The sequence below is a fragment of the Plectropomus leopardus genome, chromosome 15 (assembly GCF_026936395.1).
Source record: "Plectropomus leopardus strain MGB_pleo_1.0 chromosome 15, ASM2693639v1, whole genome shotgun sequence".
NCBI classification, from domain to species: Eukaryota; Metazoa; Chordata; class Actinopteri; order Perciformes; family Serranidae; genus Plectropomus; species Plectropomus leopardus.
This window is the reverse complement of record NC_142190.1, coordinates 5,147,494-5,163,771: the sequence shown is the minus strand read 5'-3', so window position 1 is coordinate 5,163,771 and position 16,278 is coordinate 5,147,494. Positions and strand designations below refer to the sequence as shown.

General features: G+C 40.0%; 1 protein-coding gene across 1 annotated transcript; it reads right to left on the bottom strand.

Annotated features, from left to right (window-relative positions):
* Window positions 1-370: 370 nt before the first annotated feature.
* Window positions 371-14,590, bottom strand: LOC121952239 (uncharacterized). The gene is made up of 11 exons (XM_042498786.2): window positions 14,018-14,590; window positions 10,778-10,895; window positions 9,169-9,276; window positions 9,039-9,075; window positions 7,084-8,885; window positions 6,942-6,972; window positions 4,909-6,674; window positions 4,727-4,775; window positions 2,771-4,569; window positions 2,630-2,666; window positions 371-2,487 (listed from the first exon to the last, which is right to left on the bottom strand). The coding sequence occupies exons 1-11, from the start codon at window positions 14,110-14,112 to the stop codon at window positions 956-958; spliced, it is 7,374 nt and encodes a 2,457-aa protein (XP_042354720.2). The 5' UTR covers window positions 14,113-14,590; the 3' UTR covers window positions 371-955.
* Between the last annotated feature and the right edge of the window lie 1,688 nt (window positions 14,591-16,278).

Here is a 16,278-nt window from a genome sequence, read left to right as displayed (position 1 = left end):
TCATGCAAGAAATTTTTATCCAATACACTGACCTAAACCAGAGGGTGAACTGCTTATTTTCAGTCAGCAATCATTAACGCTGGCAGTCTGCATTGAACACAATTGAAATGCTCCAGGGCACATCACAGCTGAAACTTTTCAATTACCTTCAGTTTCTGAGGATTTTACATTTTCATGCCACAATTAGCAAACTGACAGCTATATTTACCTTTAAGTTACACTTCTGACAAGATTCAGTTAGCTCCTCTTAAGACAAATTACAGCCCAACTACGCCATCTTGTGTTGACTCACACTCGTGACTACAAACTTACAGCATGCAATCCTACTGTACATCTAGCTCAGACAAAAGACAATTGCAAAATCCAAACATCTTTTTGGAGCATTTTATTACTTTTTTTGACAAATATATATGAAGGTTTTCCTATTAAGGAAACATTCTTTCAAAAGATACGTTTACAGCAAATTCATTCCTGCAGAGAGACAGGAAACATGAGAAATCATCAGAAGACATGATGGAGCTAACCATTTCTATTTGTGCCCAGGAAAGGTAAGGGTGCAATTTAATCATTATAATGAATTCATGACAGCGATACAGAAGTCAGTCAACGCCAATGGGACATTTTTCAACATCTGAATTATCATGATACATGGGGTGAATTATTTGTTTCGCATCAAGGCACACAAGCATTGCTTTTTTTTGCCAAGACATTGGTCCCATTGGGCAGTACAACTGTACAAACTACAGAATCATAAAAAAAACATAACATAGGGCATGGTTTGCAGGGTAACAACAAAAGGAAATCTCAAAGAATTTAGATCAATAATGTACACAGAAATAGTTAAGAACTTGGGAACTCAATTAGGGTTGAGACACATTAGTTCCTAAGTATGGTGGTGGTGACATCTCAAACGCAATGCTCAAATCTGCTAGCCGTGACGGAAGACCTGCAACTCTTACAGAGGATGTAGCTCAGCGAGGGATCGCTTCTTCTGCTGTATAAACTCCTGCAAGCTTCTTTTTCCCTGCCTGAAGTTGCTCTCCCTCCTTGAAAACGGCAAGATGATCTGGAGTCTGAGGAGAGTTTCAATGTTACTAAAACTTCTTATCTGTGATGTCTTGAGCGTATCGAGCACAGTAGTTGGGAGATAGCCTGCCAGGGGATCCAACCATTTCTCCTTCCACGTCTTCATCTCAGAGTGAAGCGAGACCTGATCTGGCAAGTCCTCCTTGTACAGGCGGAACACAAGACCACTAAGAATGCTGGTTTCTACTTTGGACATTGCGTAAGGCACAATCTCCAGACACCTCAAGGTATCCAGTACCTTTTCTGTGAAGAGGTCGTCAATTTCTGATATTGAGTGCTCTACAGCCTTCATGCTTACTGATTCTTTGTAGAACTCACTCAATGGCTCTAGAAGCACTGAATGCAACATTGTTACATCAAGTTTAGAAGCCAGCGCCGTGGCTTCCTCAAACCAGGCCTTGTGATGCGTGTCAATATCGCTCTTCAGTTTACTGAGGGACGCTTTCACATCAGGCAAATTATTCACGGCGAGTAACATATCTAAGGGTTTACCCTGAAGAGACTGGCTTAGCTTTTTAGTTACGCTCAAGATGTTCTTCTGCACCACAGTTGATAGGATAAACTCAAAGTTTCTGATGGCATCAAAGAACTGTGATGCTTGTTGCTGGTTTGGAGTACTTCCCTCCCCTTTTAGCTCATCCAAACAGAGCATGATGGCTTCAAAAATCTCGACCATCACCTCGTGCATATCATGACTCTTCTCCCAGTTTTTGATGAGTTTGTCCCTCAGCTCGTTGCCCTTTCCTTCATCCTGCTGGAACACGTGAATGATCATGTCTTCCAGTTTGTTCTGGCGTTCTGCATCCTCTGTGAGCCAGTGTAATATTTTACCTATGAGAACTGCTCCATCTGCTGCCTCTTCAGCAGGAGAGGATTTAGCCAGCCATACATTGAGAGACAAAGCAGAGCTGACAGTTCTTACAGCCTGAGGGTATGTTGTAGCTATAGCTAAACTCACAGCCCTCATCTGAGCTCCTACATCACCAACACTCAGCAAGGCCTGTCCTCTACAGTACTCCATGTTGAGTCCCCATTTTTCAGACAACGCAGTCTCAATAGCTTCTGCAAGGACAACTGGGTCTTCACCGAAAGGGATGAAAGCCAGTGTTTCCTCACACTGGATGTCCTCTTTGTTTAAATACCTGATGCACAACGGGACATAGGTCTCACCGTCAATTTCAACAGCATGCTCAGTTATAATTGTGAAGAACTGAGAGTCCCAGAGTTCCTTGAGGATTTGTTCACGCAGCTGCAGCTCATAAAAAGAAACTGCTTTTCTTGGTCCTGGAGGGACCTCTGCTGTCACCTCATTGTCAGAAGATTTCACCTCTCCATCAGCAGGCTTCACTGCTATATTGGAGGCATGCATTTCTGTTGGTGCCGCCGGTTGTACTTTAACACCTAATTTAAAAAAATAAAAACATGTTAATGCCACACACACACATTTATCCTCTGCCAAATTGGTGGTTATTTTTGTCATCTCATATTTAGAATTAAAGACATAATGATGCTTTTATAATCAAGTTTCCAGGAATGGACTTACCACTGTCCAACTTCAGTCTTTGCAAAGTTCCTATCACCTATAAAATATGTGGCACGGTTAAGAAAGTGTGAAAATGCAACAATTTTCTTATACAACATCACAAATAATCAAAGGCATAACTTGAAAAGTTTTTAGATGTACCTGGGAAAGACAAGGACTGCTCTCTGGATCGATCTCCATACACTTCTCAATGACCTCTGGTAGTCTCTGAAGTGTTGAGCAGTGAAAGAGGAGCACCACATGATCCTTTTTGCTGCTTTTGCATACAGTGTTTTTTAGCAGATCCCTCATGGAATTTAGAGTGGTTTTCATCAGGTCACACTCCATACTGACACTCGGCAGTACAGCTACTAGCCTAAGCAGCGATGTAACAGTTGGGTGGCTCTTTGACTCAGGATGAAGTAGTGTTTCAGCGATGGATGATGGAGGAGCAGCATCCTGGCATTTCTCTCTCCAGACAGCAGCCCATGTGTTGATTTCCTGCTCGGCTGCTTCGGGCTCACAAAGATCTGTGAGGTAGAGACTAAATGGCTTGTCTGCTGACTCTGACAGAATGGGCTGTGGATTGCAGGAGGGCAGTAGCGACAAAACCGACAAGGCCTTCAAGTGGCTGTCTGAGAAGCTGTACTTCATTTCGTCAGTGAGACTTCTGAGGAGAGGAACACTCAGATTTTCCCTGTAATATATCTCAGGAGATTCATAGCTATTGGCTTCCTCTGAAAAGCACACTTGTTCAGGAGCTACCTTTGTTGCTAACTGGAATGCCTGCTCAAACCAAGTAGAGTGTAGAGTGCTCACATTTTCTAACATTTTGTTTAGAGTCTCTATGATTGAAGGGATTTTTTCCACTTCACAGAGAATATCAGCAGGGTTTCCACAGCGGAAGACAGTGCTACAGTTACGAAGAGGAGCGCAGGCATTCTTCAGAATCACAAGGGTGACAATGAAATCCATATTTCTCAGAGCAGTGGAGAGAACTTGTGCATGCATTGATTTGGCACCTGTGGCACTAGAGCTAACCGCATCTAGGCAGCTGAGAATGCCCTCTAATGTGTCAGCAAGTATGTCAAAGAAGTCCTCCCTCTTTTTCCACCTTGAGCAACAGGTTTCTGGTATCTCCTCCAGGGCCTCTCTCGGCATATTCAAAAGCCCATCAACAGCCTGTGCTAGCTGTACCTCAAGACACGGAGATTCATCAAAGAACAGCAGCAGGTCCTCTGTGATGTCCAACATTTTTGCTACTGAAGGGCAAGGCACACTTCCTGCCAGCCAATGGGCAAGGCCACAAGACTCACTGGGTGTTACAACACAGAGCGGATAGCTCTTGAGGAAATCTAGAGACATTTTCTTCAGGCTTTGATGACCTGAGCCCAAGTGCATGAATGCTTGGCCCCGGCACTGTGCCATAGGTAAGCCCCAGTCTTCAGTGAGAATCTTCGCAAGGTTTGTCACTTGTGCATCAACATGACAGTTTTCATCAAATGGTAAGAAACCCATGAGCTCTACTTTTGGGGCAGATTCTCCAACATACCGGACAAAAACAGGCAGGTGGGTCTTGTCTGCAATTTTAACAGGTTTGTCTGTGATAAGTGAGAAAAACGGCGACTCCTGGATTTCCTTGAGTATGACATCTCGAATTCCATTTATGAGGAGGTTCACCATTTCATCATCACCTATAGAGGGTGTGCTCTTGCTCTCATTTCCAAACCAGTGGCAAATGCTGAGCTCTTGGATGAAAAGCTCTCTGTCCTCTTCTGAGAGATCAGCGAGACTGCCATTCTTTTTCCCTAGTAGTGCAGCCAGTTTGAATACCGTTGCCAAACTCTGACGATTATCTCCGGAGTGCCCATTCTCATCTGCTGGTTTCATTTCCTGGTCCTCAATCCTGACAGGAGATTGCTGAATTTTAGGCTCTTCAAGTTCCTCCTTGACACTATCAACTGAATATATAAAGGAGAAAAACAGACAATACAACATAGGTTATGACTAACAAATCATAGCAAAATAGCTGCTTTCAATAACTTAGTATGGACAATTGTTAAGGCTTGTATTATTGAGAGTCATTAAAAAGGAAATCTTAAACTCAAACAACCATACCTTCCATGTTATTTTCAGAGTTCCTGATGAAACTTTTGGATTCCTTGTCCTATATATACAAACAGGTGAATAAAAATTAGTCCAGCATTCATACAATTAAAAAAATCACAAAAATGAGTAAATAAAAAGTAAACCAAAAATGCAACACACTGCCATATTTATAAAAGAATAGAAGCGCATACCAGGCAGATACCCTCCAAGGCTTGTGGAGTAACCTTCAAACACTGGGTCACCATGCGGTCCAGGTCTCTGCTAAAATCTGTCCCGACCTGCAGCATAGCCAGACACGGGGACCTGTCTTTGGCATCTGTATTTCTCAGGTACTCTTGGAACTTCTTGTGTCGCATTACAACACCACAGTCCTCCAGTGCTGTGCTGGGCAACACAGACATAATTCTCAGCAGCACATTGATGTTACCAAAGTACTGCATGAGTGGCAGGCGCAGTGTTTGGAATATCGAGCCTGGGATGGTCACTGATGCAACTTTGGTCTTCCATGTTACTCTCCAACAGCAAAGCTCTGTGAAGAAGTTGTCAGCATCGGGGAGATCACTGCTGTAGAGAGGAGGCTTTGACTTCAAGCTCTCAAACATGTAACTCACTGTGACTGAGCATGGGACTAGGGAGAGGAAGTTAAGAGCTTCTTTGTGGTCCTCTGAGAAATGATCCTTCACGGCATTGATAAGGTTATCTACTAGGGGCACACTCAAGCCATCTTTGTAAAAACCAACTGGCTTTATCATGCCGTCTCTTGGCAAAGAATTCTCAGGCACTTCAATCTGCACTCGTAGACTCTGTGCAATTGCACAAGCCTCATCGAACCAGTTCTGGTGAAACACCTTCATATTTGTTTTTACTCGGTTCAGAGTGGCCACAATACCACTGATTTGGCAAAGTTGGGATGCGGCACTGAAGTGGTCCTTCTGGAGACCTGCGCTGAGCTCTCTGGTGAAAGAGGATGCATTCTTCAAGACCACCATGGCAATGATGAAATCAAACTCCATTACTTTGCGAAGGAGTGCCCCAGCTTGGTCAGACACAAAGGTTTTCCATCTCTGTGGGTTATTTTTTATTTTCTCCAGACATTCAACCAGGGGCTCTAGCATCTGCACAAACACCTCATAAGAATCATGCTTCTCCTGCCAAAGGGCACAGAACTTCCCTTGTAACTCTTGGACCTTTTCGTAGCTCTCTCTAAGACCAAAAGCTATCACATGGTCTAACTGTTTTTGTAGAGTAGCACTGCTGCCAAAAAACATCAACACCTCTTCAAAAGTATCCAGGGCTCTCTTAACAGCAGGCACTGGGATGGATTTTGACCACCATGTGTTGAAAGAGTAGGAGGAGCAGTGTGTGCTTATAGCAAGAGGATGAGTCTCCTGGACTTTGCAGGCAAAGGCTTTCAGCTTGTAGGAAACATCACCAGAGCCTAGGTACGCTTGGCCTCTGCAGTTATTCAAATCAAGACTCCATTCAACTGTTACTATTTCATGGAGACGCTGCACCATGGCATCACAATCAAGATCCACCTCAAGGAATCCCATCAACTCCAATCGCATGACATCAAAACTGTCCACAAACCTCAGGAAAAGAGGAAGATAGTCTTTCTCCCCCAACTTCACAACACGGTCGATGAATAAGGAAAAGAATGAAGTCCCCACCTCCATGAGGATTCCCTCCCTGACCGCGTTCTCGCACACATTCAGCACTTCTTTCATTTCAGACTTGGTCACATACTCAACCTCTCCTTCCTGAGCAGAAGCATCACTTTGCTGCCTGCTCTGACTGCTGTATGCAGCTGTCACTGCAGCCTGCAGAGCAGATTTAAGAGCTTCTCTATCCGTCTCCGCACACTTCATCTCCACAAGCCTTTCAGCATCCATCTCTAGGTTTATGTACTGCAACTCTTCTTCGGTGTCCTTTTCAGCATGGTTTCCATGTGATGCCACTGAAATGAGAGATGAGGATGTTCTTGTAAACTGACATTACAGATTAACACATTACTAAAAGAATAAATAAGTAAGTTTACATTTGTAAGATTGTAGTTTAACAAAAATATCAACTTATTCAACTATTAATTTCCATCTTTGTGTGTACAGCTCTATTTTGAGAACAACAATCCCCTAATATGGTTATTATGTGACAGAATATCCATGTGATTAATCAAATTGCTGCATGCTGAAATAATAAATGAATAATTTCAAAGCCATCTCACCTTGGGGAAGCTTTTCCTTTGTGTCATCATCCTGTAACACAGACACAAAAAGGTTTGTGTAATTACAGGTAAAACAGTTTTTTTAATCACTAAGGAGGACATTCAAATGTCAACAATATTCTGCTTATGAAAATCTACTAACCATTTGCAGCAACTGCAGAATGTCTGGATGCTTTTGGGTATATGACTCCACCATTTGTTCAACATTAAAGTGAACATCTTGGTTCACATAGACATATGCCATGCTGCATTTTCTTTGGTCCTCTGGTGTGGCTCTAAGGTACCAGTGGCACCGCTCCAGTACCATATGGTATTGACCATACACATCTGCCTCTGCGTTTACACATGGAACAGTACCCAACACCCGCAGCAGGCTCTGCACATTCGGGTAAAACCCAATGTCTGGAATCTTGAGTGTAGCAAACACCGTGGTTGGTAGGATTCTGCGCTTGCTTGCATGCCTCCACTTCACTTCCCAACACCCAAGCTCTTCGTAGAATGTGTCAGGTCTCGCAAGGTTGTTCAAGTTGGCGTCTGCTACTTTATCCCTGCGAATGCTGAAATTGTGGTCAGCCATATAAGATGGCACTAACGAAAGCCATCGGAGAATCCTCACCATCTCTGTGCCGAACACTCTCTTCACCTCTGCGACAAGATATTGCAAGATAGGCCGGCTCAGAGATTCTCTGTAAAAGTCCTCCAGTGGTGTTTCAGTTGTCTCTCCTTGGTCCATCTCTGGTTTAGTGACTTCCACTCCCAGCTTCTTTGCTCTGCCAACTGCATCTGAAAACCATTTCCTGTGGAATATTGCGAGCTCCTGTTGGTATTTGCTTACCAGCTTTAAGGCATTGGAAATTGTGTACTGCAACGTACTGCTGATGCTAATTATTCCCCTGAGACTTGAGTTGAGTATGCTCACACAACAGAGGGTGTTCTTCAGAACAACAAGTGTAATGATGAAGTTGAAATTCTTCAATACTGGCTTGAGCTTGGCCATCTGTTCAGCAGTATCTTCATCTACCTTTGAAATCATCTCATTGATGCAGTTCACAAATGGCTCCAGAATGTCCAACATGGTCTGGAAGGCATCAGTGCCATATTCCCAATTCTCGCTGACAGCTGCCTTGATCCGGTCCACTTCCCCTTTCACATGCCCATATGTCATCTGGATCTTTCCTTCCAATCTTTGCCACAGCTCTGGGGTTCTCCTGAGTAAAGAGGCCACCTCCTCTACAGTGTTGGCAACATTTTGAATGGAGGGCACGGGCATGCAACGAATTAGCCATATGTTGAAGGCATATGGGTCACTTGGTGACAGAACTACTTGTGGGAACTCCTGCAGAATCCTGGAGGTAAGGTCTCGCATTTTCTGACACATGCTGCCTGTAACCAGATAAGTCAGTCCTCTGCAGTGCTCCATCCTGAGCCCCCACTTGTTTCGCAACTCTGAGAGAAGCATGTAAAACAGATTCTCTGCATCCATGTCGCATGGCAAGAACCCAATGAGGTGCTTTTGTGGGAACCCATCCACTGTGACGGACCTGATGAAAACTGGAATCTGCTCCTTTCCCTCTATACTTGTCACATCCTGAAGCAGAATGGAGAAGAATCGTGCCAGTCTGAGGCTGTTTTGGATCTCCTCCCTCATGAGGTCTTCGCTGAACTGGAGGATTTCTTTCTTGTCAATTTTCTCCACACAGATGCGATTGAGAGCCTGCTGTCCTCTTGCACCTCCTATGGGCTCATCAGTGTTGATGTTTGCACCATTTATGCTGAATCCAGTCAGTGCCAGGATTTCCTTGAAATAGACTTTCAGAGTCTCTTTTGCTTTAGAGCTGGCTACATCCTCTTGGGTTTGGTTCTCTTTTTGCAGTTCAGGCGCTGCACTGTTCTCTCCAGATACTTCTGTCCCCTCCTCAGTCACTTCTGTTGCTGCTGTGTTTTCTGATAGAAGAGAGAAAACCCTGAATGAAAGGCTGAAATTATTTTTAAAAACTGCTCATTCAATACATAAAATATATATATGTATATCAGGGGCTGTTACATTCTTACATACAAAAACTTGAGGGGCTTAAATAGGTACCTAATGTACTGTACCTTTTGTTTTCTTCACAGACGTGGGGTCCTCTTCAGACTAGGTAAAAGGAAAAAATATATACAAGTTTGCATTTTTAGTGTCTTAATGTGTGATGAAAGACAAATGTTAAAGAGTGAATGAAACACTTACAGGATCTCTCGCTCGTTTCCTGTTGCAGGTTGATTGATTATTCACAGGCATTGTTGAGTCAAATATTGTTGGAACAGCATCTTCCCTTAAGACACAACTGGAGGCACTCTGAAAAAAACAAACCAAAAAAAAACAGATTATCCCACTTTTGTGCTTATCCTCGATAATCTATGTAAAAAGGGGAATTTCCCACTGATAAGATCACACCATATGACATTGTGCAAAAGAAATCAAACTGTGTATACAGTAGCACTGGGCATCACTGGGTACAAAAATGCTGTGAATCCAAACAATTATGGCCCCTGATCATTTGCATAGCTATAAAATTACAAAATGACTTTTAATAACCCACATTTTTGCAGTGACAAACTGTCTAATAAAAAAATGTTTCAGTTGTTGTCTAAAAAGAAGTTGGCATCATTTTTAAAACCGAATTACATTAGCAATACTAACCACCAACATTCAATTACATTGGATGGGATTGCATTACATTAATCAATTGCACAGATGCATTTCTAATATTCTTAACCCTAGTTTACGTATATAAGGAACATTAGATACATCTATGGGTTTTTACACTGTAAGCTTCACAATACAACAGAGTTTTAGGGCCGCTTTAAGGAAAAATAAAGATAAAGTCAAGTCCAACCTGCCAAAAAGTTACTGCAACCATAAATCAAAATCACAAATATAAAAACTACATACATTTGTTCATTCATTTTACTGGCATGCTTTGCAAATAATTCTTGTGTTTTTGACCCTTGGCCTCTTGGCACAGCTCCTTTGGTATGCATGGTGTGCATAATTGTATGCTCTTAATCAATTAAGATAGGCCGTTGAGCAACAGTAGCCTTTAGTTAGAGGTCGGTGATTTTGGCAACAAATGTGATGTAATGTAGAAAGTCATTTTAAGGCAGAAACAACCTTTCAGTAACACAACAGGAGCTGGAATCACTATTTAGCAGGCTGAAAAGGGGCATTTTATATGTTGTATTGACCGTTTAAAAGTATGTATACAGGTAAAAGAAGGTAAAAATGGAGGCTCATAATTTCATATGCAGATAATTTCTTTATTTTTATATCACCCATTCATAAATCATGTTATCACAGTCTACATACCAACATACATATGAACAAGGATTGATGAAGGAATAAAATAACAACTTTATTCTCATCAAATTATAACTTTATTCTCTTAATATTTTGAGTTTATTCTCATAATATTACAACTATTTTCTCAAAATTTTCTTGTTTTCTCATAGTATTACGGCTTTATTCTCAAAATGACGACTTTATTCTCATAATATTGTGACTTTATTTTTGAAATGGCCCTAATCTTTCACTGTATCACAAAGACAGGAATGATTGCTGTTGTATTTAAGTACATTAGATTGTTAATGTGTGCCTGATAAACTGGTAATCCAGGTTGTCCTTGCAGTTGTAAAAATGTGTGTTATTAGCCTGCAGTATTTACTTATTAAGAACAGCACTAATGTTATAACAACCAGGACAAACGGAGAATTATTATTATTATTATTATTATTATTATTATTATTATTACAGCAATAACATATACAAAGGGGTAATGGGCAACAGATATGCTTCTTACCTGACAGATGACAGAGGGCTCAAAGTGCTTTGCACAAAGTCTGTACAGCTTATGCAACTGCTCAGGAGGTTCGGATGCCAAATCTTGGCGATGACAGTTGTTCAACCACTGTTTGCATCTGGAAAACACAGCAGGAAACGGTATAAATTGTTGGAGTCATAACCACAGACTTCATAATATAACCAAGCATTAGCCAAAACATTTGTGCATTAATATTATAGATTCAAAACACATTTAAAAATGACTTGACAAACAGGTATGAATGTACATTAAATTTCTCTTCTATTTCAACACTGTCCTTTGGGATGAGCCAGTTTAAACAGGTGAGCATAATGACATTTTACATTACACAAAAGTCAACACTGTAGTTGGTCTACACGGCATCCTTTAAACTGTCATGACTGCTTGAGCTAGGCCACTTTCTTGGTTCAGTTTTTAAGGTTATAACACAAGAACTCCACAAATGAACATCCAAATAAACCCTGCAACATTTATTTCAAAATGATGAAAAGGTGACATTATTTTCTTATTAAAAGGGTTATCACAATGCTGGAATTTCTAACTTTGATACAGTAACATGAAATCAATATTCAGTTCCATTTTGTAGCATTTTAATACGATGGGGAAGTAAAGTTTAAAACCACATACAGCTCTGACAATTACATAATGTCTTGACGTGCAGTACTTCTCTTGTTTTGATATTGCAGTTGCAATATTTGTATTTGTATTTATTTATATGCAAAGTAAAAAAACAGCAAAACATCAACAAAATAGAAGCAGACTGTGCAGGTGAGATACAGAAATCGCAGAGAGGCTTACAGAGTTGCAGTATTTAGTAAGATTGGTAAAATTTGCAATTCAGTTTTGCTTAAATCTCGTTAAAAAATTATGTTATTTTTGCTGGGGTCCATACAAAACAAGCATGTTCCCTAATGTCTAAAACAGGGATAATAACTACGAATCAATGATCGATTAATCAGTTAACATGTGAAATTTAATCAGTGTATTGATACGCTAAGAAATACTGTCAAAACATGCGCAATATGTTGCGGTGAGCTTTGACTGAGGATAAAATGCCTTTTAAAAATCTTTTTATAATGATTAATCAGTCGTTATTTTGACGATTGGTTAAAGAAAGTGCTAAAGATTTGTGACCCTGATCTGGAAATGAACTGTAGGCTGAAGCATCTTTTCAGCACCAATGCTCCGTGTATAATATTAAGTTGTGACAAAAAATTGCAGCTGGCCATGTTGCAATAACCCTGCGATTCATGCCATGATTCAAGTCATGCCTGCAACATTACATAGATTTTGGTACAGCCACTGATACACTTGATTTATACAATTCTGCTTTCTGTACAGCTGCACTTGTAACACAACCCTGCCCACAAAACAAAGTTAAAACTGATTGCTTTTTGCTTTCATTCCATCTTTCATAGCGCTATTCCTCCTCTCTCCCTTGATTTTATTGATGCATGCACAGAATAAGGATGGATGGATTTGCCCACAAGCAAATGAGATTTACTTCTCTCAATTTAACACAATATTAGGTGGATGGCGGATTAAAAATGAGCACACAGACCGAAAGGAGGGGAAGCAAAAATACAAACTCACTGCAGAGCTGGACGTGAAATATTCTGAGACCCTGTGATATGTTCTCTTCCTGGCTTTGAGGTTACATTTCGTGACCACAATCAGACCTCAAATTAACCCTTAAACACCTGGATAGACATCAGCTTTCTTGTGATGTGTTCAGACACCTTTAATGAGCGATTAAACCTTTGAAACCTGGAAAAATTGGTTTGAGTTCTTTGGAAAACATGAACAAAAAAATAAGCAACTTAGCAAGAAAGGTCTCTAAAATGGCAAAAGATTAGTAAAAAGTGACAAGAAAATGACCTAAAATTTGGCTGGGTGGTATAATTTAATATTATCAAAACAATCAGGGAAAAATATTCAGAAAACTGTGTTTTATATATATTTAAAATTAGTATATTGTATACCTTCTAATACAGTAAGGTATCATATACATTTGTGTGTTTGTTAGGACATGACTTTAAGGTCATTTTCTTTTCATTGCCTTCTTTCCTTGTTTTCATACAAGACCAAGCCAGTTTGTGAGGGTTAATACTGTAAATACTGTAAATACTGTAATACTACATAACACTCTTACAATTACACATTAGGAAAGGAAATGCAACAACAAAAACAGCTGAAGAAAAGGGGGCGCTATACAGCTGTTTCTCCATGGGGACTTTACCTGTTCACCTTTTGAATGTGAGCAGAGCTGCTTGTTTGTTTTGTCGAGAACGTGGAATGAATGATTTCTATTATTATTTTTCTAATTTTAGGCAATTTATTGCCATGTTGCTCATTGCCTTTTTCTCATATTTTAAAGAGAAACTAAACAAATTCAGGAAAAAAACATTTTAAATATTAACAACAGTTTTCTGGACACTTTTCCCTATAAAAGACGTACTCAATGTACTATTTCTTAACATAAAATATCATTTATATATAAATATATACATATGACTCTTCAGGAGGTTTTTGTTTTAATTTTTTCGCTTCATTTTTGGGCCATTAATTGCCGAGTTGCCCGTGGCCTTTTCCCCGTGTTTTTAAAAAATAAAACCAAATTATTTGATGTTGAAAAGTTTAAATACGTGTGAAAGGCTTCTGAACGCAGCACAAAATTCAATGTCTATCCAGCATTATAAGGGTTAAAACTACGTAAATATAAGTTATAATTGACAATGTTCTCAGCGAGCTTTACTGCAAAATATGTTAACAATCTGCAGTTTGGTGATTAATCCCCAAAATCACGCCACATAGCACCTGCAGGTGAATGCATTTTAATTTTGCGGCGCTGAGATCTTTTTAATGTTAGCACACTGTTGAGACGGTAGGTGTCGTGTACCGATTTAAATTACTACACGAAAAGTTTTAAGCTACAGTTTCTCTGGGTTTGAGACACAACTGCACACAAAGACACGCAGACACAAGTCGATATTCAGCGTCGGTGTGAGTTTGCGAGGCTGAAACGGCGCACGGAGTGTTTTTCACACGGACTTTTCTTTCAGGAGTATCGTTAGTCTGCGCCATTTTCGACAGAGTTGTGTCACTGTTAGCCAACATGATGTTAGGCTAACGCGGTGCTAACAGCGGGGAGCTAACACATTCATTTTGCATGCTCACTGGCTCGTTTTAAACCCGCGTCTAAATCAAATAAACTCTCACCTCTCCGGATCCAGAGGGAAGCTGAAAAGTGGAGGGGAGTTTTCGGATCCCCCTTGCTGGTAATCACAGTTGGCTGCGGCGCAGCAGTCAGTCATTTTGGACTGCAATGATGCTAGCTAGCTAGTTAGCTAGCTTAGCTGGCGGTTGCAAAGCTGGCAAGCCTACTGAGAGCAAACCTGCAGCGGAGTCTACACACTCATGCCTCGGGGCGAAATCTGCAGCCGGTACAGCTCGGTTCCAACGTTATTCTCGCTTAGCGTCTCTTTGGTGAGCTAAGAACCCACTGATCCCATGCTTTTTAAAAGTTGATGTTGCGTGGTGAGCCAAGAGTCGCCGAAAGCGTGTTATCCCATCAACCAGGAACTGGAGCGTGCAGTGCAAGCTGTGGACCAGCAGAGGGCAGGATGGCGCCCACAGCGCCGGACAAAGAGTGTCAGCGTCAAGATAGTTCACCACCTAATTTCATGCAAATCGTGAAAAGTTAAAGCGTGGAATTAGTGAGGTGTTGGGATGTGTAGTTTTTGTTTACATTCAGACAGGAAAAGGTACTACGACAGTTTCAAATACATGTGCGATTTTACAAAAGTTGTTCTTAGAGGTTATTAATAAATGAGGAAAATAAAGAAGTGATTTAAATATTTTCTTTTTTTCCCTAAGTAGAGTCAAGATGTGTTTGAAAATTTAAAAAAAAACTTGTATTGAATTCCTTGGGTCAGAATTATATGGGGAAACGTGTTCATTTGTCTTTGTATGTTGTTAATATCAAAATTGTGCCATTTTCATTTTATTTTTGTTTTTCAGGTTTGAGTCTGTGATAGGTGTAATAAAGTGTAAAAAGTAAACCCCATGGGACATTATTTCACTAACACCTGGCACAATCTTAAAATAGACAAAAATCCACCACACACACACACACACACACACACACACACATATACATACATATATATTCCCCTTTGTTTTTGCCTTCGATTTTAAATTACACGTTATTTTATGATGTAATGCTGAGTAGAGTAGTTGCTACCCTAAATTAAAAAAAAATAGTTTTTCAGTTGAGTAATACGGGCTAGTACTTGATTATAGCCATGCTCTTTGTTTACGGTTTTATCCATATGCCATGCATGGTGATTATGATTCGGAATATTGTTTTTAATCAATAACATCATACCTGAGGTGTAAATAGGAACGCTTGATAAACATTTGAACCACATGTAAGTTTGGCGCTTTCAGATCAACATCTTGACGTGCATTCTCTCGTTTGACTGACACTCTTTGATTTAAATGTGCAGCTTCCTGTTCTCCACACTTTGGAAAGTAGATTTGGTTACTTTGATTCTCTTAGTTGTTCTCAGTAGACTTTTGGTACACACCACATCCTGTTCTTCAATAGATCACTTAAATTTTTCTAATCATCTATTAGTTTTTTTTGGTAACATGTCTCTGCAGAAAAGAACACAGAGTACACCAACTGGAGTCTGGAGTAATAAGTTAGTTATTAATTTATTTATTTTTTCAGTACAGTTTTCTTATACAGGAATATTCACTGTGTCCTTAGAGGATGAAATGGCTTATATAAATATGCGCTGTATAAATATGTTTGACTTGTAAAAACATTCTGCTCAGAGCCCAGAAACTGGAGCACATAAATTATATACAGCATTCATCAGTGTTATTATCCACAGCTGTGCTTTTCCAGCTATGACAACACAAAACAGCTACGACCAGAAAGGGTCGAATTCATGTAACAGAGCAGCTGAACCATTTTATGGCTTTATTATACAAGCCTAATGCATCTAAGTCATAAAAGTATTTATACACATTATGTGTTACTCATAGATCCTTTCAGCTGCAGATGATTGGTTGTAATGATGTCCATTTGGTCACATTTCATTAAATGTGGAAAATAAAGAAATACATTTTTAAAAAAATTAAGAAAATAATAAATAAGAAAATTATTTGTGATTTTTTTTTCCTATTTGAGATCAACTTTACTTTTTAACTTTTTTGTTGTTGTTGTTTGTTTTGTTTTTCAATTTTTTTTATGTCCATAGTAACAAATAATGTAGGTACTCCAAACAGTTTTAGTCATCAATCATATCGGATTTCATTAACACTGAACAATAAAGTGGAAATTTAAATCACAGAGCAGACGGTGACTCAGCTGTTTAGTTGCACACACAAAACCCAAAGTGCAAGATGGACAGTGAAGGATACTGGCTGGGCTTTAGCCAAAATTTAAAGCCCTTATTCACAGGACACTT

Coding starts and splice junctions, on each gene's coding strand:
- LOC121952239 (XM_042498786.2), bottom strand. CDS start 14,112: ATGACTGACTGCTGCGCCGCAGCCAACTGTGATTACCAGCAAGGGGGA. Junction 9,277..10,777: donor AGCCCTCTGTCATCTGTCAG/GTAAGAAGCATA, acceptor TGTTTTTTTCAG/AGTGCCTCCAGTTGTGTCTT. Junction 6,675..6,941: donor AAAGGAAAAGCTTCCCCAAG/GTGAGATGGCTT, acceptor CTCTCATTTCAG/TGGCATCACATGGAAACCAT.